This window comes from Patagioenas fasciata, chromosome 2 (assembly GCF_037038585.1).
Source record: "Patagioenas fasciata isolate bPatFas1 chromosome 2, bPatFas1.hap1, whole genome shotgun sequence".
In the NCBI taxonomy this organism is placed as follows: Eukaryota; Metazoa; Chordata; class Aves; order Columbiformes; family Columbidae; genus Patagioenas; species Patagioenas fasciata.
Genome location: NC_092521.1, coordinates 146,008,600 through 146,034,719, shown reverse-complemented (window position 1 = coordinate 146,034,719; position 26,120 = coordinate 146,008,600). Strand labels below are relative to the sequence as shown.

General features: G+C 39.8%; 1 protein-coding gene across 1 annotated transcript in view; it reads left to right on the top strand.

The window, feature by feature from the left end:
• The first annotated feature begins 15,266 nt into the window (after positions 1 to 15,266).
• The window catches only part of ZNF804B (zinc finger protein 804B), a 240,017-nt gene continuing 229,163 nt past the window's right edge, over positions 15,267 to 26,120 (top strand). Inside the window, exon 1 of the mRNA XM_071805152.1 lies at positions 15,267 to 16,335. Coding sequence (XP_071661253.1) covers positions 16,228 to 16,335 — 108 coding nt within the window. The 5' untranslated portion in view covers positions 15,267 to 16,227. The remainder of the gene's footprint in view (positions 16,336 to 26,120) is intronic.

The following is a 26,120-nucleotide window of genomic DNA, read 5'->3' as shown; positions in this document are numbered from 1 at the left end:
CAGCAATGTCAAAAATATAGTGCATAAAAATCAGCTATGATGAATTACCTTTTGTGATTAGACAAATATATTGCCTACAAAGTTAATCTACCTTTAATATATATTATCTTGCTATTAACTATGCTTTGTAATTTTAAAGAGTGTACTTGGATGTAAACTTTTCTGGTCAAGTTTTTCTGGTTATTCTTTGAAAACTTTAAAAATCAATAAATGTAGATTCAGCTTTGCTGAGTTATTTCACAAATATTTGTAAATTGTAAAGCTATTAAATGTGTCAGAACATATTTCAATGTGAAATGTTTTGTTATGATAGCAATTAAGTCTACAGAATTCCATCTAGAAATGTTGAGGGTTAAGATTGCGGGGTGACAATCAAACCCTGGCAGATGTATTGCTAACCTCCCCCCCCACACTTCCCCCTTTTGCCCCTCCCTCTCCCCCCTTCCCACTCAGGACAGGCAATCGGGAGGAAAAGAAGGACAGAGAGAAGAGAGTTGGAAAAATTAAAGATGTTTTACTAATGCTACTGATAAGAATAGAGAAAATAATACAAAATATACAAAACCAATCTTGAAAGTCTCAGCAACTGCAGAGCCAGCACCGAAAGTCCTGGATTAGACTCTGTAGCCAACCGGAGCTGGATTCAGTCTCTCACTAGGCCTCTGTTCACAGGGACGACCAGCAAGGTCCTCTCCTAATGTCAGCCATGAGCAGAAGGGAAGGAAAAAGGGAAAAGGGACGAGATCCTCGTGATCTCCCACTTTTATGTGAAGTATTCACATGAATGGAATGTTGTACCCCATTGGTCAGTTCCTTGGTCACTGGTTTCTCGTTGCCCCTCTCACGAGATGTCCATCCGTGCTTATCAATAAGTTAGCATTCCATTGCTAGGTTTACCAAAACATGTATCTGGTTCTCCAGGAAAATGCATCTAATATGAAGGCTTTAGCTTACAGGCAAATTCACTAAAAGAGAAACTTGTTTTTAACAAAACCAAGACAAGAAACTAATTTAAAGTAAATCTTTTCTGGTTTAGTGTCTTTTCAGGGATTTTTTTTTTTTTTTAATTAGGAGAAATTAAACCAAATTATTTATGGTATGTAGTAAATCACAAACTTGCTCATTGTGAATAGTACACGTATTACAACTGAAATCTCTGATATATTTTTACTTCTTTATTCCCTAACCATGTGAATTTTGTCTGTTATACATCTCTGACAATTTACCTCATGTTTTCAAGAATGAAATTAAAATGAAAGATAATGTGGATCTTATAGCAGCTCTATAATGATATATCAAATACAATTTCAATCTATTATGTATACTTGTTTTCTAAAGACCTTCAGCATTCACAATTCTCTCATGTACAACAAGAACTATTTTAAGAACTTCAAATTTAATTCAGTCTCACTTGTGAAGACATACAGTAATTTTTCTACCTTCAGATATCATCTGCATCTGTTACACAGTTCCTCCTCACAATCTTTTTGTTCCTTTGGCTTTTCTTGCTATGGAAATATCATTAGTTTTACATTAGGGGGATATCCACATGTTTTCAGATCTTGAATTTTAATATGTTTAAATTAATCTGACTAAAACCAAGTGAACTGTAGTCACGTGAACTGTGCAATCAGATCATGTGATGTGCCTCCTCTGAACAGGAGTGATGTGCAGATGAAGTCAGTATTTGGAGAGTGGAACCTAAGGAGACTACTTCTCTATGGCTTAGGAGCACATATAAAGAGGTTTACTTCTCTGTATTATTGTACTTGTTCAATGGAAACATGGCTTCACTGAACATCAGAAGTGTACAACTGGTACAAAAGTATCAAAATATAGATCTTCATAGTGTCAACAAATTTCACTTATATTTCAAATTCTTCTTAAAACAGCAAAATAACCAGTAGCAGAGAATATGTGAGGGAAAAAATGGAGCAGCAGAAAAAAAAAAAAAGTTTAACCTTTTCCCTTTGAAGTTTTAAATAAAAGAAGATGATAGCCAAGGACAAGAACCTATCCATGCAGACTCATACGACAAGTCTTTTTGGAAGAGAAGAACAACTCATCTCCATGATCTGCTGGGCTTGTGCAAAAAGCCCAAATGAGGGCCCCCTTATTTGTCTCTGCATCAGTAACATCTATCACAAGCAAGTGAACTATACTATAATTGTAACTTAATAAGTAGTTTCAAAGCCTTTTGATGGCAAACACAATCCTGAATCTTCTGATGAAGGTCAGAGTGAATGCCTGTGAGAACAATCAGACCTACATTTGTTACAGACAAAAATATCCTTTATCATCTCTTTTGGTTGGCATCAAGCTCCAGAAGGTTCAATTTAGGGAAATATCATCTCAGGACAATGTGTCCAAAAAGATGGCACACATCTGACTCGCAGCCATCACTGTTGTATGCTTTTGGAGAACTTACATTATCAGTGATTTCCAAGTCCGATTGATATGTGAATCAGAACTGTATCTGCAGCATTCAGTAATTCAAATGCAAAATTGAAGCTGCTGCATTTTGAAGTAATGCTGGTTCAGAGGCGGTTGGCTATGTCATATACAGTTTCCTTAAAATAAATTAGTAAAATAATATGGCACAGTTGCATACAATTATTTTTGATTACTTTCTTAAATATGTCCATAAAATTTTGCAGTGCCTGTTGTACAACACCCACCATTTTCCTGATCACTTATCGAATGATTCTGAGTTACAGCACCTCCATCTTGTGGTAAACTTGAGAAATAGATCTTCCTTAACTCTATATGCCAAAAAGAACCTCTGAAAAAATTGCAATAATATAGATCTATTCAGCTTTGAACTTGTCTCCAGGTCCTAGGGAGTTTGTTTTAGTGTGATTTCTCTCTACCTCCATTTTGCACTTGTCAGCTGGGACAGTCCTCTTTGCCCATGCAGAAACCTTGTTTCTTAAGACTGAAAGCAGGAAGAACGTGTATTCCCCTAAGGAGTCAGGGAGGTAGTGTGCTTCTATGAAGTGAGACCTAATGCTATCAATGAATAGCAGTATTTAGGTACTGAGAATTTTAAAGTTTTATAAATAACTGTCATGGAGGAGGATTTCAATGATCATCATTCTATTGCAATTGTGAAGGTTTTTTCTTCAAGCTATAACATCAAAGCACAGTTTTCCACTGCCACAGTTGACTAGAGGCATGAACACGCATGTATGTGTGTCTATATTTTGGGTATAAAATTAAATTTTGTAATTTGGACAAATTTAATCTGAAAGAGAAATGCTTTTAAGCACAAGAAAAGATCCTTCAAGACTAGTACTGTCCAAAACCTAGCTGATGGCTGGTCCCAACTTGCACTTTTGGTAGCCGGTGAGCACAGCTCAAACAGCTACTGTGTGCTACCAGAAGAAAGTCTAATTTCAAAGTGATTTGCTTTTTCTTCTTTGTTTCCATTGGTCTTTCTGGTTTATTATCGCTGAGATGCTGTGTTGTGAGAATACAAAAAAGTGAGACATTTAGCAAGCAAGTTCCTCTCACTTTCTAGCCTGATATTTCAACAGTGCTTTGTTTTACAGGGCAGATTTAAATGATTGCTGTCAACATACCCGGGTCCCTCACCCTCTGTGTCCAGTGTGCTGCAGTCCCCTAAGTCTCTTGGATTTACTCCAGTATATTGAATTCTTGCTTTTTCTGCAGAGCTCAAAACTGGGCAGAGTACTCAAGTGTAGTCTCACAAGTGCAGAGCAGAAGGAATTAATCACATCCATTGACCTGTTGCCTCCAGTCTTGCTAGGAGAGAAGTATGCTGTTAGCCTTCATCGCCACAGGGACACACTGTGGACTTAATTCACCTTTCCTCCCTCAGATGCACAGGTCATTTTCTAGAGAGCTCCTTTTCAGCCTGTTGGTCTCTAGTCTTTGCTGTTGCATGGGGTTACTGTATCTTGGCTGTGGGAGGTTGTTTTTGTCTCTGTTGAACTTCACGGGGTTTCTGTTAGCTCATTTTTCCAGTCTGTCAAAGTGTCTTTGAATCGCAACTCTACCCATGATTTAAATAAGAAGTAGCACATCATCTGGACCAGAAGTTATAACTGCTTTGTAATTTGAGAACATAAAAACTTCTGTGCTGAGATGTCCAATATCTGCTCTATGGCTATGGTCAGCAGAGAAAAGTACCATAAACCAAGAAAATTTAAACTTGTCATTGTTCTCCTATGAGCTACTGACTCAAGCAAATCAATAGTTTAGCGACTTCTTAATTTGGTTTGTGTGTTTTGATCTTTCTCTTCAATAGCAGGAAAGGAACAGAGTCCATTTATATTTTTTACTGACAAACCTCCTGTAGCAATTAATTAATAATCTGATGATAGATTATGCCAAGAAACCCTTTGTTTGTTTTAAGGTTGCTTCCTCATAATGTTTTTTGCTGTACTTCTTGTATATTGAAAAATTGGAAAGAGTAATTGACAGCCCAGCTTGTGCACCATTCCTGCTTCTCTATTCTCAGTCTATTTCACCTTTGCTTTCAGTACAGGGTGTGATGAAATGCTTTCTGTTTTGTTCTGCAATGCTTTCCTAGCAGTTTCCAACATTTGACTGGCATTTTTGGTTGTTGCTGAGCAAAGAACTGGCATTTTTGGATAACCATGCTCGGGAACTTTTACATTTCTTCTGTAGTGGCAAAAGGTAATTAATCAACATAATGAATGTGCAGCTTGACTTTTTTTCCCATGCACATTCATGATGTTTGTGCTTATTGACACCTAGTTTCATCTGCCGTTTTACTGCCCTGTCACTTGCAAGATCCTTCTGCAGCTCCCTGTAGCCAGATTTTCTTTAGGGTACCCTGAGTGATCCTGTATGAGGAAGGGTGTGTGTGCCACAGGGAAGCCTTTACAGGCAAAAATTGATTTTACTGAAACTCACTTCATTCAAAATCATAGGCTGAAAAGATTTTTACCCTTAAATGTAGCTTCCTATCCATAGCTGTGTATCATTGTATGTCTCCTTTTTGAGTCTTGGGATCTAGGCATGATGGAACATAAGACACAGCATTATAATTGGCACACTCCCCATCTGTATTTCCAAAATCTGAAAGCTCCTTGCTTACCTGTATTCAGCATGTTTCCAGCAACTGCTGCTGGCTTTGGGCTGCTCCTGTGCCATCCACACACATACATACTCTCTCAACATGGCAGCAACTTTCAAAGATGCACAGACTTATGAGACATCTTATCTAGATCCACATATCCATGGTTTCTCCCACAGTCATCAGTGGCTGCAGCACTGAAGCTCCTGCCCACACCCCTTTCTGCAGTTCTTCTACAGCACTGGTGCTGCGGTGTTTTTATGCTATGTCCTGGCCAACTGAACTGACTTGAAATCCGGTCTGTGCTCCTGGAGTGGCCCAACAACCACAAGAGTGTCTCAGGAAGAAAGCTGATAATATTGGCTAAGCATGAGATGACGTGAAATCCAGAAAAGAAGAATGTTCTACAAGTTGTTTTAGTCAAATTCTTAGCTAGACAGGATGCAAGCATCTTCATGGACTAGCAATAACAACAGAAATTAGACTTGAAGTACCTCTAGGAGTCAGTGAGTGTCTTGCCTTTGTCAACTATGGTCGTGGTTTTTGATGGGTTATTTTAAAACTCAGACTCTGATGGAAATCGATTAAATACCATAGCTGGATTAGGACTCTCTATCATTCAAAAATCACTGCAGCGTAAGGACCCTTTGGGCAAGGACACTCTGTGAGCTTTTAGAGACATATGAAAAGCAGATAAGTTGAGGAGAAATTTGGTGTGGTTATTTTGAGATGAATGCTTGCAGGTTTGCATTTCAACGGGACACAAAGAACAATAGAAAGTAGAAACTATTGATTATAAAATTTGATGTTGACACTGTGGTACCTTGTATATTCTACATGGAATCCTTTTGCATTTATTACTTCAGATTTGCACTTTAAAGATGAAATGTAAGCTGCTAATATTTCTAGCTGTTTTTACACCTATGTTATCACTTGGAAATCTGAATTTTAAAAGTTTCACCTCTTTGCCTGCAAACACTGAATGGACTCTAATGACTTGATCTCAATGTCTGTCCATCCGTTTTTGTTATCTACACCCAAAAATGTTCAGTCAATGCTGGGGAAAAAAAAAAAAAAAAAGACTTTGACAATAAAATAAGAATTTATTTCCATGTTACCTCTACTCCCCTTTTTTAAACACAATTTCCCAAAAATCAGTTTGTTATATACATAAATCCTTAGTGAATTTTGCATATCCTTCATAAAATGTTAGTATGTTTTCTGGAAAATTGTATGTCCCATTTAAAAAAAAAAAAAAATTGCCAATCTACATAGGTTTGACAAAATATTTTATTCCCTTCCATTTTCACCTCAGGTTCAATGTCTCTTGCACTTTTAATTAAAAATAAATAAATAAATACCAACATTACCATTTCAAATATTACTTAATCTAACACTCTGCATATGAAATATGTTTTCTCTTAGAGAAGTTACATTTTACCATGGGGCATTAACACATAGCACACAGTTTCTTTTCTTGAATTAATTCATGCTTAAACTCTGAGTTTGCATAAATTATATACAGAAACCATACACCACCAAATATTGGGAGTCTTAAGTATCCGGAATTTATATGGAGGTCAATTAATGTCCTGACTTTTCTGTCTGCCTGAGAGAAGGATCAGGCCATCAGTCTGGAAAACCATTATCTCCTGCTGCACTTTATGTCATATTTCATATTTTAACTCTAGGTTTACACATGTGTTTATGTTTTACTTTGATCTCAAATTCAGAAGCTGCAAAGGGAAGTACACTGGTGAGGATCTCAGGAGGAAAAGCAAAAATATTGATTGTTTTCTATCATTTACCCCAAAAGCTAATGCTTTTGATATTATTCAGCAGTCTCTGGATTACTTCTCCCTTATAATTGTATCTGTTTCTCATTGTTAAGCAATTCTTCATCCAAGCTAGTCTATTATTTCTGGAATTTGTAGAAAGGTTAGTGAGTCTCTGGAGTTGTGATTACTTTTTCTAGCTGACATTTATTGATCTCATTACCTTCATGCTCATATTTCAAAATTTTTTTTTTACATTTTGTTACCATTTCAAAGATGACAGAAATGCTGCAGTGCTCACTGTATTAGAACTGTATGTAATTAAAATTCGTACTCTGTGTTTCATCAGAAATTCACTGTCAAAACCTCAGCATGTGTTGTTTACAAATTAGATTGTTATAATTAGAACATAAAACGAGTACAAAAATAGAGGCTGAATTTATATTTGAAACAAACATCTATTTTATTTCTTCACAGAAAACTGTGACATTTTTGGCCATAAGCAAGTTGCTACAATACCATACGGTGAATGAAATCCAATGAAATCCACACCCGTGCAGAAGCCAGCAAGCTCATAAACCACTTAGGCACATTTTAGGAGATACCGAGGTGGGGGTGAGAGCTGTGCTATTCTTGCTTTTGCTTTTCATTTAGGAGTTAATTTCACCTTTTCATTTTACTGCACACTTCCTTTTTGTATTATTAATTACCACTGAAATTCAAGTCATTACAGCAGTATTCTTAATTTTCTTGAAGGTACAAGGAAATTTTGCAGTGACTTCAATGGAATTTATAAAATGCTTAAAATGTTTAACCTATTAAGGAAGAAAAATACATAATAATACACTCCAAAAACTCTTAGTATACTGTATGTTTTAGGGAAAGTATGTAGGTGTCACTCTTAAAAAGAACTATTGTTTCATAGACACCTAATGACATGAAGGAGTCCATGTTCAATAAACACCTGAATTCCAGAGGATACCAGCTGACAAATGCTGCTGCCAGTTTGAAATTTCTCCTGTCCCTTTCATATCCTTCTCTGTAAAGCCTTTTAAAGGTTGTCTGCCAAAGTGTTAACATGGACAATGATGAAATGCTGGCAACAGGACACGTACATAACTAACAGCGTGGTCTTGTGATAGCACATAATAAATACTTCCAGGGAAACATGCAGATCTGAGATGGCTTAAGTAGTACAAAGGTTCAATGGGTGTGAACATCTCAGACTTGAGTTCTGTGTTGCTTTGCTGAAGATGGTTAAATCACCTCTCCATCACTGAGTTTCCTGAAAAAAATAATAAATGTTCACTTCACTGTACTGGGAAAAAAGAAAAACAGCACAGGAAATAAATTGGCATGGGTGTTGACATTTTAAGTATTTAAATATGTATTTCTATATTATTCCATTAATACATAGACAGCAGACATATACATATATATATGTAATATGTGTGTATATATATTCAAAATATATCTAAATATCTATATAATGCATTTTATTGCTGACAGTTCAACAGACTTTATTTTATTTCTTCTCAAGTTATACAAAAGAGTTGCTTTCTTCTTGTCATTTTCTGTCTGGAGGGGCTTAGTGAACTACCATTCTAAGTGTCCCTCTCCATACAGAAACTATCTGTAGTGCCTTGTTCCTTCCTTCTTGTGAACAGAATGTATAGATTTCCCAGGTCAGTGATCTTTATCAAATTTGTGCAACATCTCAAGCATTCTTCTTCAACCCTGTTTTCCCAAGCTGAATTCTCATTCACTTTGCAAAAAGTAATGGGACTGCTACTCTGACAAATGTGACTTTAGAGTCCTTTGTAAACTGTGTGTGATCTTATTCCAATTATAAGGCCTCAAAGGCTGAAGACGTAACCGGAGCAAAAAATAACAGATATGTGCTGACAGTCTACGGGTGTCCTATGGCAATACTGGTGTGAGACAAAAAGGGTGATACTAGCTTGTCAACCTGAAATTGTCAATGGAAGTTAGTATAGGTGTTGTGTGTATCAGTGCACTGCGAGTACAAGCATGTAAGTATGTTCCTTGAGGCACTGTAAGACAAGCTGCTGTTGCAGATAATCACAACGGAAAGTATATGCCTTACTCTGCCAATGGAAAAATCTACATGATGGCATTTGCCTTCATCATCCCTTTGCAATAGGAATCCTCTTCTGTTTCTAGGCTGCTTACTTACAATTGTCTTTGGAGCACTCATTAAAACAAATGAGTATTAGTAGGAGAAGGGATTCAAAGGTATGGTTCTGTTGGCTATTGAAATTAATCTGTCTGTGGATGAAACATGCTGACAGCCTCCGTGGCTTACCATGGATATCATGGCTATCTATGGAGGACTTAAGCAATATTTTCTTCTCTTTACATCCTTTTATTATAAAAATATTTGAACATAGGTGTTCTCCAGTTAATATGTAATTCTGGTTCCTAATAATAAACAACAATAACTTTACTCAGCTTTTAGATATTAAGGCCATTAGCACATATAGTGCTAACCCCAGGAGATCAGCTTGATGACCATTGGCAAGCAATGAAAAATGTGAATCATCTCTCTTGTGGATGTTCAGCAAGTAATGAAAGTTTTGGTGGGATTTGGCAGTAAGAAAATGTAAGGAAACCAGGAGACTTGAAGTGCAAACCATATTCTTCCTTTAGAAAGGGACTGGTGTATTAAATATTCATGCAAACATAATAAATTGACAAGCATATGAAAACACACTACACCTTCATCTCTTTCATATATAATCTTCCTGAAAAAAATAAGGATTTGCTGCTAAAATAGAATTGGAGCTCTGCTATGTAATTTTAATATCAGTGGCTACTTGCCATTATTCTCTCTATATCCCTCCTAATTTAGGTAAAGAATACAGCTAACAATAAGAAGAAACCAATGAATATTATTTCTGAGTAGAACATGGAAGATATATTTACATCATTGTACACATACTCTGGAAATATTGAGCTCTTGTTAATACAGGATTGAAGTCCCTGACCTATTAATTTAAGTGAATGGCATGTCCAACAACCTTCTGAAAATAATTGATTTCTTGCTTATTTTTAACTGATCATGATATCAGCAGTCTTTGCCAATATCACCTGGTAATGCTTAATGTTCTCCTTTATGACTGTGGATACACTACTGAGTAATTCTCACAGTAGCTCTGAAGGAAACATTATCTTGTCCTTTTTTAGTGACAGAGAAAGTAACACAGAGAGGTTGCTGAATGTCACATAAGAGATATATCAAAGAAAAATTAGAGTAAGGATGAATTATTTGAATTAGTTTCTCGTTCAACTATATGACTTTCTTAAAACCAGTGGAGCGTGAGCCTATAAGAAAAGTAGGGCATGATTTACCACCCTTCGCTGATGTATACACATGCACATCATGAACACTGCTGTATTTGCTGGCTACACAATTAATAGCAAACTGTAGACTATAAAGTGATTGTTCAGCACTTAGACATTCCAAAAAGCTCCATCCAAAGTAAAATGGTGTCATTGATTCTGCATGGACTAGAGAGTAAAATAACTTAGTCATCAATGTTTCAAGTGTATAAACCTTGACAGATTCAAGTTTTGGGTAATAGAAAGCTGCTTACATAAGTGGAATGTAGCTACTATTTAGATAAAAAGAGGCAGCCTGGGATTAAAAATGTTTGGATAAGCAGTATTATGTTTACTTCAAATGAAATAAAGTAGGGAAGGACTAAAATAATCTAAATTAATTAATGAAATAAAGACAGATATAATGAAGCTTTTACTAATACTTACTTCAGGGGAAAATGTAATTGATGTCTTTTAAGATTTGGGATAAAAAGACCAGTGATTTGAATTTGCCATTTCACTGAAAGCAAAACAAAGAATCTTTATGCAGACCAACTGACCTTGTATTTTTACATTCACCTGGAGCTCTAAATAAGAATCAAACTTTACAAAATGTTCCCCAAAATATATGCTGCACTGAGAAAAGCAAATCAAATATTCAGGCTAAAGTTTATTCACATGCTCTACAGAAATGCTGGCTATTTCTAATATATGGCTCTAATTTGCAAAGTATTAGGACTCTTTTTGACTATTAGTTAATGCCTTCATGTAGAATAATAGAACAAATAATGTTGCAATAGTATATTTGAGGCTTTTGTAAGAGTTTGTTACCATCCATGAAGATACTCAAGAGGTGAAAGTTTCTAGAGAAACGCTGATTCCATTGACCTCAAGAACTCACTGGTTTCAGTAAGGGAGGACTTCATTTTCCTGTGAACCCTGAGAAATAAGCTTAGTTGTGGACCACTAGAATGGAGAAGATTTACAGGCTGAGTAGATGTGTTAGGGGAACTAAGGGTGGATGAATATGTAGTTTAAGCAGTTATGATCCAAAGATCTGCATGTATTGCCAGGACTTGATTTATAACTTTAAAATCTCCATTATGTCTGAGGATAACATACACTGTTGTGAAACACGCTTTCGCCTCTGCCAAGTGCTGGACCCCACACAGTGACCCCCCTCAACCAGGAGATGGGAAAGGCAAGGCCCCCAGGTTGGCCAAAAGGACCATTGGCCAATGAAAAACCTGAGAGAAATTTCAAAACCTCTATGTATGACCACAGATTGGATTTCCACCTAAGTTTATAAATGGAGGCCACCAGAGATGCTATTTTGAGTTGGTCCCCTCAGAGTAGCTGGTCTGTGGCCAGGGTCTCTCCCCTTGCGTTGGGAGACTGTGTCTTCTGAACTGTCCTTGAGGACTTTCGCACTGTTGGTGAGTGATTGTATCATCTGGGTTACCCTTGAGAATCCTCTTTGTGAGTGAGTCAGTGCATGGTTTGAATCATCATTCCAGAGCTTTGGGAATTCCCTGTGTCCTATGTGTTGTTTGTGTAGTAATTAGTTCCTAACCGGTATTCTGAACCTGTGATTTATAATGTTGGAGAGCTGAGTGATTTTGATAGATCTTGTTCCCAGTTTAGTTTTCTGCTGAGCTTTTTTTTGTTAGAATAAAGTTTGCTTTGAGTTTGTTATCTGTCTGGTCTGGTTTGGCATGCCTCCATGACAACTGTAAAGCAGCGTCAAGGCAGGGATTGCTGTTATATGTCAGGAACCTCAACGTGTGTGTTTTATACCTGAACTGTCTTGCCAAGATTCTGATCTTACTCAGTACCACGAGGAAGACCGCTTGTAAAAATCACATTAGTATTAGGGTGTGTTCTTACTGTAGGGTTCACTTGGGTTCTTCGGGGTTGGAAAACATCTCGTGTTAAACTCGTTCAAGTGAGAATAACCAAACTGTGAAACAGTATTCAAGCTGTGTGTCTACACACCCTCTGTTCTTGTTTGATTGCTAAAGTAAAATTTCTAGGGGTATAGTGCCAGAAGATTCTTTACACTCTTTGAATTTTCTCATGTCTGGAGGCTCCTTTCTGAGCACAGTGAGGGAATTGTGGAAAACATTTTAGGACTGAGGCCCTTGAATGGATCTAGCCTGTATCCACACTGAAGAATGGTGATATTAGTAGTTGGCAGATCATGCTAACTGTAGTTTTTACCTATACAGCAGAGAATATCAGTATAATGGACTTCGTGTGCAGATGGAACTCATATTAGGAGCAATATTTGAATTGCAATTTGAATAAAATTCACTATGTAGACAAGATTTTAAGTGTATGTCTACACTGTACTGTAATGCCACAAAGAAGCATAAGAATTAGCTCAGCCATTAGAAGTAATGCGACTGCATTAATATGGTTCTCTGCTGCCTGATTTTCAGAATATATTTATGTCAGAACTAGCAGCCTTAGAGCTAGGCTGGGTATTTCCATTTGACACTACATTGTGCAATGAGGACAATCCTTACAAAGAGTAATTAGAAAATGCTTACAGACTTTTTTGGGGGGGCAATAAATGCTAAGTAATCTTTATTAATGATAAAAACTATGCAAACTGAGAGGATAGATGAACTGGAGAATATTTCATTATGTTAACATCTCTTAGTGACAGCTGACCTGCTTCTCCACTTCCTTGCATCTTGAAAAGTCACTAACCCTTCTGCAAAGAAAGCATAATGTTCTGAAAGGTAGTATTTTACATGCACTGTGCTCAGTTGAAAATTACTTTATGAGATCTAAGGCAGTGAAGGATTGGACCCAGGTGAAACTACTAATAGTTAAGGCTCATATTTCTACATTACCTGTGATGAAAGAGAAGGTGCAACACCTCTGGAGACTTGGGCAAATGTTCAGGTAATGCTATAATTAATATCTAATCATTCCATTTGACAACTCTTAATCTCATTTTCTCAGGTTTGAGTCCTACAGATTGTTTATAAATTAGATTGGTGGTCATAGTAACTATTCCCCTGAGTTTGCAAAGTGAAGTGAGCCTAAAATGACTTCTACTTTTCACAGCAGGGTCAATTGAGCACATCATCCTTCCCAGCAGGATAAAATGAGTACTGTGCTGTCTACTCTGGGGCAAATAATTTCCCTTTCACACAATCTTAGTGAATGAACTGTGGAAGATCCTACAATTTTAAAGATGAAAGTACTGTCCCATAGTCTGCAGTGAAGCTCTGGCATAGTTTCAGCTTGTGTTGAAGCTTCTCTGCAGGTGACACAGACTGGCCAATCTTTCCACAGAGCTGCAATGCATGAACACACATCTTCATTGTACATATGTGCTGTGGGTCTTCTGTACCCTCTGCCTCACCTTGTAATAGAACATCAGCAGCTCCGTGGCTCTTCAGAACAGAGAGGGAACCAAGATGTCTCTGCAAATCATTGAGAGGAGACACAAATTCTCTTTCTTTTCTGAGAAACAACAGCTGCATCATAGAGAAGCAAAGCTTTGGAAAGTTCATTGCATTGCCAGAGAGAAAAGGTGTTTGTCTTTATTTTCAGAACAGCATATTCAGTTCAGAGTCAGAAAGTCAAGGTGCATACCAAAATTCAAGCTGAAGGCAGTACTTTTAGCTTTAACGGGATTACAGAGGAGTAATTTCAGAAAGAACTTGTAGTTAACAAAATCTATAAATTATATGCCAACAAGAATAAATTTCAAAACACTCAGACAACTATGACTTGTAGGAGGAAATAATCATGAAAGCTCATTTTCCCCATCAAGTTACTAGTGGATAACTTTATTCAGTATGGTAGTGTAGCTTCTCAAAATTCACTTTCCAATGCAAATTCTTACTTCAGAAAAGTCCTCCACAGGTCTGTTGCAGGCACCATATTGTTCCCAAGCCCCAAAGCCTGATCCATACTGATTGATGGGACTGCTTAATCTATGATCCACAGCACCCTTTGGCAAGGAGTCCAAGATCTCAACCACACATTACACAAAGAGTCAAGTCCTTTTATTTATTTTGCACCTGGAATTTACCAGCTTAATTTGACACCCACCCCCCAGTTTTTTACATTGGGAAACACTGTATCATCTTTAATATATGGATGTTCTTAATACATTCCCTGCAGCTTTCATTATTCCAAGTTCAGATACATTTTGGCTTTTTTTTTTTTTTATAATGTTATATATTTATTCATAAAATACAGAATAATAGATTTGACCATTTTTATATGTATACATATACAAATATATAATCTAATTTTATATTGTATATGAAACATTGTACACCAAGACTGTGCAACTCCATTTTGTATATACAGAAAAAAAAAAAAAGACATTGGATTTATCATGACCTTTTTATCTGTACAATTCTGTGGCCTGTGTGAGATTTTATTTTTATTTATGTTATGTCCATAGAAAGATAGCTCTTGAGAGGCTAAAATTAGAATGACCACGACTTATCAGTTTCATTCACTAAATATGTGAAAAACTAGGCTTTTACAAGATTAAATGAAAAATCTGAAATAATTTTTATCCACAGTTTAAAGTAATCTGCTTCGAAGATATGGAAGATTTGCAGGTGGCTACTAATGCCATGTGATTTATTGATTTCTTTTTATCGACTTAGTAAGTAGGAGAGCAGACACAGTACTTGTGACCAGCTGAAGAGAAGCTGAGTGGGCACAGGCAGGTCCGAGGCACATCGCGCCAGTCTCTTGCAGAAGGTGAAAAGAGCAATCTGTTTCTACTATTTAGTGGTGGAAGAATTTCATACGTGGTATTCTATGTAAATCATTTAGGTAGTAAATGACACCGCACACCTAAATCCACGAGCTTTCATGGGGGATAATCGAGACAAGCACAGTCATAAGCTGGGGGGTGTCCAGACAGCCTGGCCACCTCCGCGTAGCACTCGCCTCCCTCGCCCCGGTTCTGAGCGAATTTGCGCTCCCAGCCAGCAGCGGGAACAGGGGCAGTGATGTTCCTCGTTAACCCGGCACCGCGGCTGGCTGCGGGGGACGGTGCCCGCTCACATCCCCGGTATGGCCGCGGGAGGGTGTTCCCCACCCCGCTCCGCACACCTCAGGGCGGGGAACAGCCGCAGCCCCTGCCGAGGGACAGCCTGCACGACAGCGAAAGGGAGGGCGAGGAGAGGTGAGGGCATGCGGGGGACAGGTGGAAGCGCAGCCAGAGGCAGGCGGAGAAGGGACGTTACCTCCTCACCACCGACGGCGCGAAAGTTGGGCGAAGAGGACGAGGAGGGTGTCCAACGCGCCCCGCCGCCTTCTCGCTTTCCCCGGCCTGCTCCTCCCGAGGCCGCCGGTCCGCGGCCCGCTCCCCTCCCCTGAGCGCCGAAGGGCAACGTCCTCCCACTCGCCACCACCCCCCCCCGGCTGGCTCCCTCCCTCGCTCCGGCCCTACCCCTCCTCCGCCCCCCTCGCACCACGCACCGCCTCCCCGCCCCGCCGGCGGAGGTGAGGCGAGGCGCGGCGCCGACTGCAGCGGCGGCACGGGAGGACTGGGGCGGCGAGGGCTCTCCGCGGTGGCCGGCTCCATCCAGCGCCCAGCCCGGCGGAGGGAAGAGCCATGGGGAGCAGCCGCGGCTCGAGCTGCCGAGGAGAAACTCCCCTCCGGATGTCGGCTGCCGGTGGCCTGGTCTGAGGAAGAGGAGGGAGAGAAGGGGCCGTAGCAGAGGCGGACTGTTCAAGTTGCGCTCTGCCCTTCTTCTTCCCGGGCTCGTCTCATACCCGCGGAGCAGCATGCGGACTGGCCTCCGCGCTCCCTCAGATGTGCTCTGGCTGCCGCCGCTGCTGCCGCCTTCAGTGCATCCTGCTGCTGGCAGCGCTAACCCGGGCGCTGGATGAGACGGGAGGGGGGAGATCGCTGCTGCGGTTCCGCCTGCTCCTTCATGCGGGCTTGTGCTCCGGCGGGGTTAGCACCGCCGCCGAGGAGGAGTCGGCCTGCCTTCCCCCTCGCCGCCCGCGGGGCCGGGACGCTCCCCTCGCTCGCCCGCCCGGGGGGCCCGCATGGCGTGCTACCTGGTCATCAGCTCCCGGCATCTCAGCAACGGGCACTACCGCGGCATCAAAGGCGTCTTCAGGGGACCGCTCTGCAAGAAGGGCGCTCGCTCGCCGGTAACTGCCACCTCCTCGCTCCCTCCCTCACTTGCCCCCCGCACGGTAGGAGCGGTGCGGGCGGGTGGGTGCTCGCGGGGCCGTGGGTGCCCACGCAGCGGGGCGGCCGGCGCGGCCCGCGTGGGGCGGCGTTGGCCCGCCGGGCGCACGGTACGTGGGAGCCGGCTCGGTCCCGCTCCGCGGGACGGCCGGCGTGGGCGCTACCTCGTCGGACGCCTCGGAAAAGTTTCTCCGCTGGCGGCCTCCTGAGTGGGGCCGAGGGGACGGAGCTGGGGGAACGGGACTGGCGCTCCGCGGTGGGTCAGAAGGGCTGCCTTTTAGTTGCGGTTCTCCGTGGACCGCGTCTTGGGCTCTTGAGGGCGGAAAGGTTAATTTCTGACTCTTTGCGGGAAAGTTGAAAGCTTCTAGAGGGGAAGGCGCCGTGTCGGCTCCAGGTGTCGCGGTTTAGTACCTTGTCCAAGGTTTTGACGCTGCGGAGGAGAGGGAGCGATCCACCTTCTGTTTAAGGCTTAAAAAAAAGGAACTTGCGCGTTTGACTGCGGCGTGTTGTGAACTACCTGTCGAGACCGACATCTAGGCAGAACACGCGTGAAGTTTGGGGAGGTCCCGCGGAGACCAGAGACCCGTCGAGCTACCGTAGACGGTCTCTGTGAGTCGCTAAAGGCGTTTCGTAGGGGCGAGCGGATCACCGCTGCACTGCTGCCGGGGCGGAGGGCAGCGGGGTGCTCGGGGGAGCCGCCGCCGGGGCGGGGGGCAGTGGGGTGCCTGGGGACCCGCCGTGCGGAGGGTTCCCGGGCGGCGCCGGAGTGCTGTATCCTCTCCTCCACCTACGATAGTGGTAGTAGTATCGTAAATGAACTTTTCCTGGCAATGTGCCAGATCTCAAGATATGAAATACTGAGGGTACGGACCTGCCATCCTCCTTACTGGACTTGCGGAGGTATCAGGGACGCCTTGATCCCCGCCATAGTGGGACTCCCTCTGGCTTCAGCAGGGCCACACTGTGCCCCATAACAAACCTGCATGCCAAACACCTTTCAGAAACTTCTTGTGATGATGAAGTCTCTGCTTTTGGTTTCTTGACTTTCAAAGATGGAAAGTGACAAATATTTCATTACACTTTTTAAATCCCTTCTGTGTCGTAGGCCAGCACTCTGATACAGCACCTACAGGTTCCTCCCTTGTACCGCTGTATCTTTTGTGTGCAATATAATGCAACTGCACCATAGGCATCATCAATCAGACGTTGGCTGAGCTGTGTTTATGTTCTCTGACCCATGGAGCTGATCCACCATTGTGTGTGAAAGCTCTTGAAATGCAGGAGAACTTACTGAGTTTTCTTTACAAAATCATAGGGGTAAAAAGGTATAGACCTCAAAGATCTAAACTGGGAAGAAGCTTGATTGTAAATACTTTGTATTTAATAGAACTTTAACAACTGATGTCCAAGTCGAGGAGTATCATAAGTATCATAAGATATTGCTCTCCAGTTGTGCCATGTTCCAAATCATTCACTTTCCAACTTCTTTCCCTTTCTTTCTAGCTGCTTACTGAGCATGCACACCAGTCCTCTCAGTCTAAATACTTAATGAAATAAATGTAATTGTCTGACTCCATTAACAAATCATTTTTAAGCAGCTGGGAGTAATTTTTGTTTAAGTGCAAATATCAGAGAAAAAGACTAACAAATAATTGTATTGATGTTTCTTATTGCTTAAAGGTGTATTCTTTTTTTAAAGGATTTTGCTTTAAATTGAAGATGCTTAGTCTGAAGCCAATTGTCTAAGGTTTAGTGGAAAAAGGAAAAAAATTGAAAGCTGAAAATAACCTCAAGGTCTCTTTCACTATAAAGAAACATTCTTTCTTGTGAGCTGTCCAGAGTTTGAAACAAGTAGCAAGAACACTTTGAATTGCTTTTCACTAAGATAAAACCTCTTGTTTTTGAGATTCATATGACAAGGAGTTGGGATGCTCTACATTGTTTAGAACTATTTCTATAGAAAGGACTGAATTTTAGCAATCTTAAGCTTTCATTTTCAGTTCTTGAGGGAAAACTTTCACTTCTTCACACACTTTTTTTCCCCTCGCTTTATTTCCTTTTGCTTTTTTAAATGGCTGCTCTTTGAAACTAGTCAGGCTTTTGAGGTGATACGCTAAGTCCTGTGGAGAGGGAGTGATGGGCAGCTCATGGGAATAAAGGTACCTGACAAATCAGTGTTTTATTAATGCTGTTTACTTTTAGCTCTAGAACTCTTCTACTCCTGTGTGTTTTATATTTAGCATTTACTACTGTTTTGTATATGCTGGTTTCATATCTTCATATGGAGGCCAGATTTTAGAAGAAAAAGAAGAGATGCTTAGTTGGCAAAGTAGATATTGGTTTGCCACTAAATATTGAAAGCAGTGATTCTCTAGAATAATCTGCATGTTCCTACAAATTCGTAACTTTCCAGACCATATTCTTCTTGCTCATGAGTGTGTATGAAGCTGGGAACAGTGAACAGCAAACAACACCACCTTGATACATTTTTGTGTTATGAATGCAGAAGTCATGTGTGTTGAGATTTAATATTGACTGAGGTAGTAAAACTGTTTTAGGCATTTAAAAAACCCACACAACGCAAACAAACCCTCCATATATTTGAGTTAGACTTGGGACCACGTCTTATACTTTGATTTTGTAATTTGTACCATTAAACAATCTTATATTGGTACACTATGAGCTATCTTATGCATGGGTCTACATAGTCTTTAATGGATAACATGTACCTTTCTATATTTAAAGTGTTCTGTATTAACAGACCATGAAATGTCAGTAGACTTAAGGCTATGCTTTAAGAAATGAGAACAGTGGTGAATATTTTAAATACCTTTATCAAATTTCATGGCTATACGAACAAGGATTTTTCAGTCTGGATGTTTCTGTGGTATTTACTTAGCATACTTTGTTTACTGTGTCAGAAACAATTCTGGTCCTTCCTCCTGGTGTGTGGAGAGACCTTTAGCTGTAACAGTACCAAGCAGAACAAGATATGGAGGACTACAAAGATGTGCACTTCATTTGTGCATGTGGCTGTGTGGTGACACTGTTTTAAAATCTTTTCAAAATTCTATCTGTCCTTTGCCCACTTTCACATGTTGGAAAAGGGACTAGCTGTGAATGCTGTGATGCTGGGATGTGAAGTTACTGTAATGAATTCAGAAAGAGTGGAATTAGAAACAATTGCCAATGAATCATGTATCAATGATGTTGTGATAGACTTGCATGGGAACAGGAACGCTGAGTTTAAGCGCAGTGCCAACATTGCTGTGGATAAAAGACAGTTAGCTGAAGAAGGAAACTTCTTATTTTAGAGACCCAATTCTGTTTTTAAGCTTTTTCATTTTATCTGGAAAGTTCTTATATGTTCATGAACATAGCTTTCTGTCTCTGAAACTTTCTGATTAATGAAATGCATTGTGATACAGAGATACATACTTCAAACTGATGATATTGTCTACTGGATTTTTGAGTCTTTAACAGATTATATTGATCAGTTTACTGGTTTTAGTTTTTGCAGTCATGATAGATATGTTGTAATATTCACCAGCAGTTAAACATTCTCAGAGGTTTACTGCCACACCTCACAGGCCTAGCAAAGCTGGCACTGAAAAAGACTTGACTGTGAAACTTACAAATAAAGTCTTTCAGGATAAAGCAGAAAATGGTACTGGCAATTCAGCAGATGGCCCCCTTGCTTCTGAATAGTTTCTGAGCCAAAGATGTTATTAGGGTGCACTGTTCTGCTCGTGGCTTTTTAAGGTGAGATATAAACAGAGTCTCGTTTACTACTTGTTATTTAAAGTTCCCTTTGTCATTTAAACAAAACTGAAGACTCAGAAGACCCAGTGCCTTAGCCAATTTCTGACTTGGCTAATTATTTTTCTTCCCTCGTTCCCTGCAGCTTCAGCTGAATACTGTATTTTTCACATACTTCTCTAAGCTGTTTTCTAATAAGGCTGTCAAGCGGCTGCTCCGTTGCACTTAGAGCTTATCTAATTTCCTTGAGGTGTGGAGTGTGGGAACTGCTTCTTCGTTACACAGAGTTACCTTTTAAAACGCACAGCTCTCACCCCATGTCCAGAGGTTCCACTAGTTCTGAGTAAGTACAACGCAGGTACTTGGAAATAATGACTGTTTAGTTGATATTGAGCCACAAACATGCTGTTCCAGCACTAAAGCAAGTGTAACCAGGACTGAGTAGCACCTTGTTACTTTCTGTAGCAGATAACAACATTGGACACTTGGAAACTCTAGGAAATTTGAGCACGTTTGGGGACTTAGGGACCATAAATAGAAAACAGAAGGACCATGGCACCAGCAGCTGTCTCCATCTGCCTGAGCTTAATGGGGAAAAGCTAGCACAACAGAGTCTGCCACACAGAATGCCACTTTTGTGTTTGCCACCCGTAGAAGAGAGATGTGTGCCAAGCACAGTTGTGAGAAACCAATTTAAAGGCTAGACATGATGAATGTGTATCATACGAAATGTGGTGTAGGTAGCAGCAGATTAAAAGGAGGGTTCACCATATATCTGGGTGGTTGGCTAGAATAATCTGTGAGTTTCTGATCATAAGCAAGTCACACCTCAGCCCTGTGGCTGCACCCTCACCAGCACTGAAAGCAGAGAGGAAGGGTGTGCTCTAGGCATTACCAAAAAAAAAAAAAAAAGCATGGGAAGTAAAATTTCAGTTAAGAAATATAGCATAAAGGGCCTAATAATGAACCATCAGTTCCAATAAAAAATCTGGTTTGGGTAGTTTCTATGAAAGAAAAGGGGAGAAACCCCAACTGTGCTAATAAAATAATGTAGAAAGAAGAACAGGGAGAAATAGGAAAGAAGAAGGAAAGTGGTACTTCCACTCTTCTGTGCCAAAAGTCTCTGGCAGCTGCTTCCAGCAGAAGTGGCCACCTGCCAGGGGGAATCCCGCACGCTCTGCTGAAAGCCTGGAGCTGGCTTACCCAGGCACCTACCTCACACAAATGAGGGGAAGGCACTCCTGCCGAACTGTTCCTAATCTCACTGATTCTGAGTGCTTCATGTCTCTGAGTGGGCTGAGTGTGTTTCCTACCAACTCTAATGCCTCTGCCATGCTGGAGAATATGAATGTCCATGCAGCCTACACTCAGCCTTATGGTGACCTTATTTGTGGTTCCTCTTGTTCTTTCTGTGCATTTCTGCAACATGTGAGAGATGGAAAGAACTTTCAGAAAATATGAATGTGTTTTAAGCCATGTGTATCATTGCTGTTCGTGCTTTGTATTAAACCTGGTTTTGTATAATGTACCTCTTTCGAGCATAGTTTGTTTCTAATTCAGTCAGTGGGTAGCACTTTGTATATAGCATTCATTGCAATTAAATTTAATCATCTTCAACCAATTTCTGCTGGGGCCATTTCCTTCACCCACAATTAGCAGTAATGTTAAACAGGTGCTTTATGTTTGACAGTGCTTTTTCAGCATTTTAATATTTTTATTGGTCCCTCAATAGCGTTCTTAAAAGCAGATCAATTTCGCTCTTATTTTGCATGTGACAATGCTTGTTTGTCGATTACATCCAGAGTTATTGCTGCTACATCCATTTGCATTGTCGCTTTCAGTTCGCACGCATTTTACTCACCCAGAGCGTAGCAGTTTAGGTTGTTTAGGGTGTTTTTTTTTTAATTCTGCATTGTGTACAAGTTTGAAAATGGATGTAGAGACCTAGTGTTTGTGAAACAGGTGCTCCCTCAGAGAGTGGGTGGAGCTGTTGAGCAGGCTGGAAGCACGGACGCTGTTCCTCTGCCTGTCCCTGCCCTGGACTCCTGCCCACACCTGCTGCCCATGGGGAGCACTCACCGGCCCGTGCTGGGGCGGCTGCTCCAGCTCCTTCCTCTGGCTAAACGAACGTTTTGTTTTGACTTCTTGATGACTAAATGGAGAACTTTGTTTATGCAAATACTTTCATTTCAGATTAGATTCCTTGCATAAAAACTATGTCAAAAGAATCTCATAATCAGAATCTACTGATTCCCTGCCAGAAAGGATTTGTAAGAGCCCCCTGCAAAAGTTTGCTAAATGGAGAAAGAAAACAAAGCTTTTAAAGACTGGCCAGAGCATAGGTATTTTTTCCTACTTGGGTTTCCTTGATGGACTGTATATTCTACAGCTACAAGCCGTAGGGCTTTTTTTTTTTTTTTTCATTTAACATCAATAAACTTTATTAAATCTTTTTATTACACCTCAACTGATTATTAAGTCATCATTACCTACAAATGTAAATTTTCTCACTTGTATTTGGTAATCTGTGGAGTGTATTAAGAAGAGTGTGGGAAAATATTCCCCTGGGGAAAATGTTGACTTTTCTGAGATAAAAAAAAAAAAAAAAAAGAATTGTTTTGATCTGCCTGCTGAAATACCATTATTGTAAAATACCGCTGTAGTACTTTGTCAGAGATTTAGTTTTGCTGCCTTATGTGTCTATCCACCTGCATAAGCCTGGCTTCTTCTATGGACAAATCCTCAAGGTCTTCGCTCTGGACGACAGTGCATCACCTTTGTTACATCACACAGAACAAGTTGTAATCCTTCTCTTAGAGCTCAAGATTTAGGATCTTACTGTGAAAGTTTAAAAGAAAATCGTGGATGAGGGACAATTATTTTTACAGGTCAACTTAAGTTTATTTCAGGGTCAAGTCAATGTCAAAGAGAAGTACAGATGCCTACATGGACCTGCAGGATCTGGAATCCCCAACCTAGCAGGCAGTGCCATTAAAATCCAGTTTGTTCCTCCAAGGAATTAAGTGGTCTTTACTGGGGAAAAAACAACATTTTGCAAACATATGTGCATACAGAAGTCCTTGCATGCAAACATTTCTGAATAGCAACAAGAAGATCTTTTAAAAGAGATTTTTAGCATTCACATCAACAGTTGCAAACACTGTTTTTTCAAGATTCAACCAGCTGTGCTGTTAACCTTTGAACCTTCAAAACTCTGAATGAACAATATTAAAATAACTTGCTTTATGATGATAATCTGTATAGGTGATACCAGGGGAGCTACTGTAATATTAGAGCTAGATATCCAGAGTTCACTCCTGCATTTCTGTATTTTCTGTGGGCACGTATCACTGTTTGTCTTGTACAATCAGCTACTGCGCATGTGTAACAAGATTTGTCACGGAGTATGTAGACATGCCTGAAAATGCTGTTCACTGCTCAGAATGTATTGTTCTATACCCAGTCGTAAGACACTTTAATGACAGCTTGCTTTTTTTTCTTTTTTTTTAATACTAGAATAAATTTATGTGCATACTGGATAAGATGTAAACATCATCATCAAAATTTTGTCCCAGTTTCACAGTTATGCATAATGATAATTGGCAAGCTGTTTCAAGTAGAGAAATAGAACTATTGCTTGCAGATTGTATGCAGCTCTGAAACAATTCATACATTAATCAACTCTAGTTGATATCAATTTTTCAATTGATGTTTTCCCTGAAACATGTTCCAAAACAGATTTAGTGCATTTGTGTCAACAGAAATATTCTATCTATATTCTGCTCAGACTGAACTGGAGAGATGTATTTGATGTGGTTGAGAAAATTCTCAGTTGTGATCATCTGTAAATCTGCAGCCTGCATTTCCAACTTAGACTGTAACATGTTAGGAAGGCTTGTGAAACTAGATTGGAAAGCATTAGCATAGAACTTCCTAAAATACACCCTTTGATGGCAAAATATTCAGTAGATGGGTTTTTTGGGTTAAAATTACAAATGAAATCTGTATAAATACTATGATCAGAGGGTCTGCTAGAAATGCAAACTCTTATAGTTATTCAGCTGTTCTACGTATTTTTTATTTTCAAAGAAAAGTTTTCATATTAAGAATTTTATAATTCTAACTCTAGTAGTGTTTTGTGGGTTTCAGAAGTGGTCAGTACAAATTATTTGTCTATACTAATATTCATTTTTCTGTGCTAATCATTACATCTTCAGTGGAAGTATGACTTACTGTGAGATGTGAAAAGATCTGACCACTGTTTTTTTTTTAGGGAGGGCAATCTAAATAGGAGCAAAAGGTGTGTTTTCATGCTACCCTATGTTAGATATTGGAAAACTGAGTTCAAATCTTGATATTTTGAGCCTGTTCTTGAGCCCTTGTCTGTGATTACAAGAAGCTTCTGGTGATGCATTACAGGTTGACAGGAAAAGAATTTGCAGTCATCGTCACCTCAGTTGCTTGGTGAATATTGTGGTTGAAATACTGGCTAAGATGGGCAATCAGTGGACTGGAAAACAATCAGGATTTCTCAGTGTGAGAAAGGCGCTGCTTGCTTCCAGATGCTGCTCTGACTGCTCCACTGTGCTGGAAGTCATTAACTGTGTAGGAGCAGAATATCCAGGATAACCACAGCCTGCATGGCCACAGGTCTGTGCCAAACTGCAGCTGAGAGATGTACCCATCACCTCAACGCAGGAATCAGCTGCCTGATCTGATGAACACCAGATCAGAAACTGCCACATAGCTATAGAGAACCTGTTTAGAAAATGAGATCAAAAAGCACAGTCCTGTAGGTCCCCATACAGCAAAAGACAAAAGCTCACAATATGATGTGTATGCAAGTAGTTTGTACATGCTAAATAATAAATACTCATTCTGTAAATGTCACTGGATACCTCTGCAGCTTCTCTTAGCTGTCTGAATGTTTAACTGCAGTCCTTATACAGCTGAACGACTGCTCTTCCTTGACAGAAGTCCAAAGTTATTATGTTGTATGTATCTACATGAATGGACATTAGCATTTCCCATCTTCAGTGTTTCCGTAAACACTTACTTCACTTTAAAGATGACAAAGCCTATGTGAAAAAATAGCTTAGTGAGCCTAATCAAATTTTGATTGGAATGATAAATAAATCCTTGGCTATTCAGCGTGGCAAAGAGGCAACGTAATGAAGGCTCACAATGTTGGAGCCAGTGATTTACTCACAAAATAAATAGCACTTTAAAAAAGTTATTTTTTTGTGAGTGAGTGATAAATTTTTGTGGTTACTAGTAATCAATAGAAAAATCACAGATACATGCTCTTTGATGGAGACATATTTGTATCCTGTAAAACAAAAATGACATTGAAATAAGAGCTGAATATGTAAACTTGCTGGTTTTATATCGTGTTTATCTCTTTTGCTGAAGACCTGTTTATTACTGTACTGTATTGTATACCATATGGAACAGGAGTTTTTTATTAGGTGTATACTGTACAATATGTGTGTTTTACTGCTTAGCATTATAATAAGTGTATTTTAGAAATTAAACTTAAAAAAAATATTGATGCAACATTGTGGTGGTTATTTATCTCAGAAGTTAACCTTCCTTTCAACATAGACAAAAAAAGGTCTCTAAATATATTCCCTAGAGGACGTCTTATTTGAAAATAATAACGCTTGGTGGAGAAGATACGCCTTTCATTTTGGCTAGGTTAATAAATCTGTGCAGTACAGGTTTAGAGCTCTCTTCTTATTATTGGGGAACAAGTTTTTGTTCTGTGAAGTTTAAAAAAAAAGGTATTGACAGCATTCGGTTTTTGTTATACAAAGTAGATATTTTTTGAAGTGATGGCTGAAACAGGACATTATATCCATATGTTATGACTTCTAATGGGGAAAGGAAAATAGAGCACATAAAGTTGGACTGTTTCATGGGTTTTTTGGTGGTTTTTTTTAAGTTTATCTCTTTTTTTTTTTTTTTTTTTTTTTTTTGACAGCTG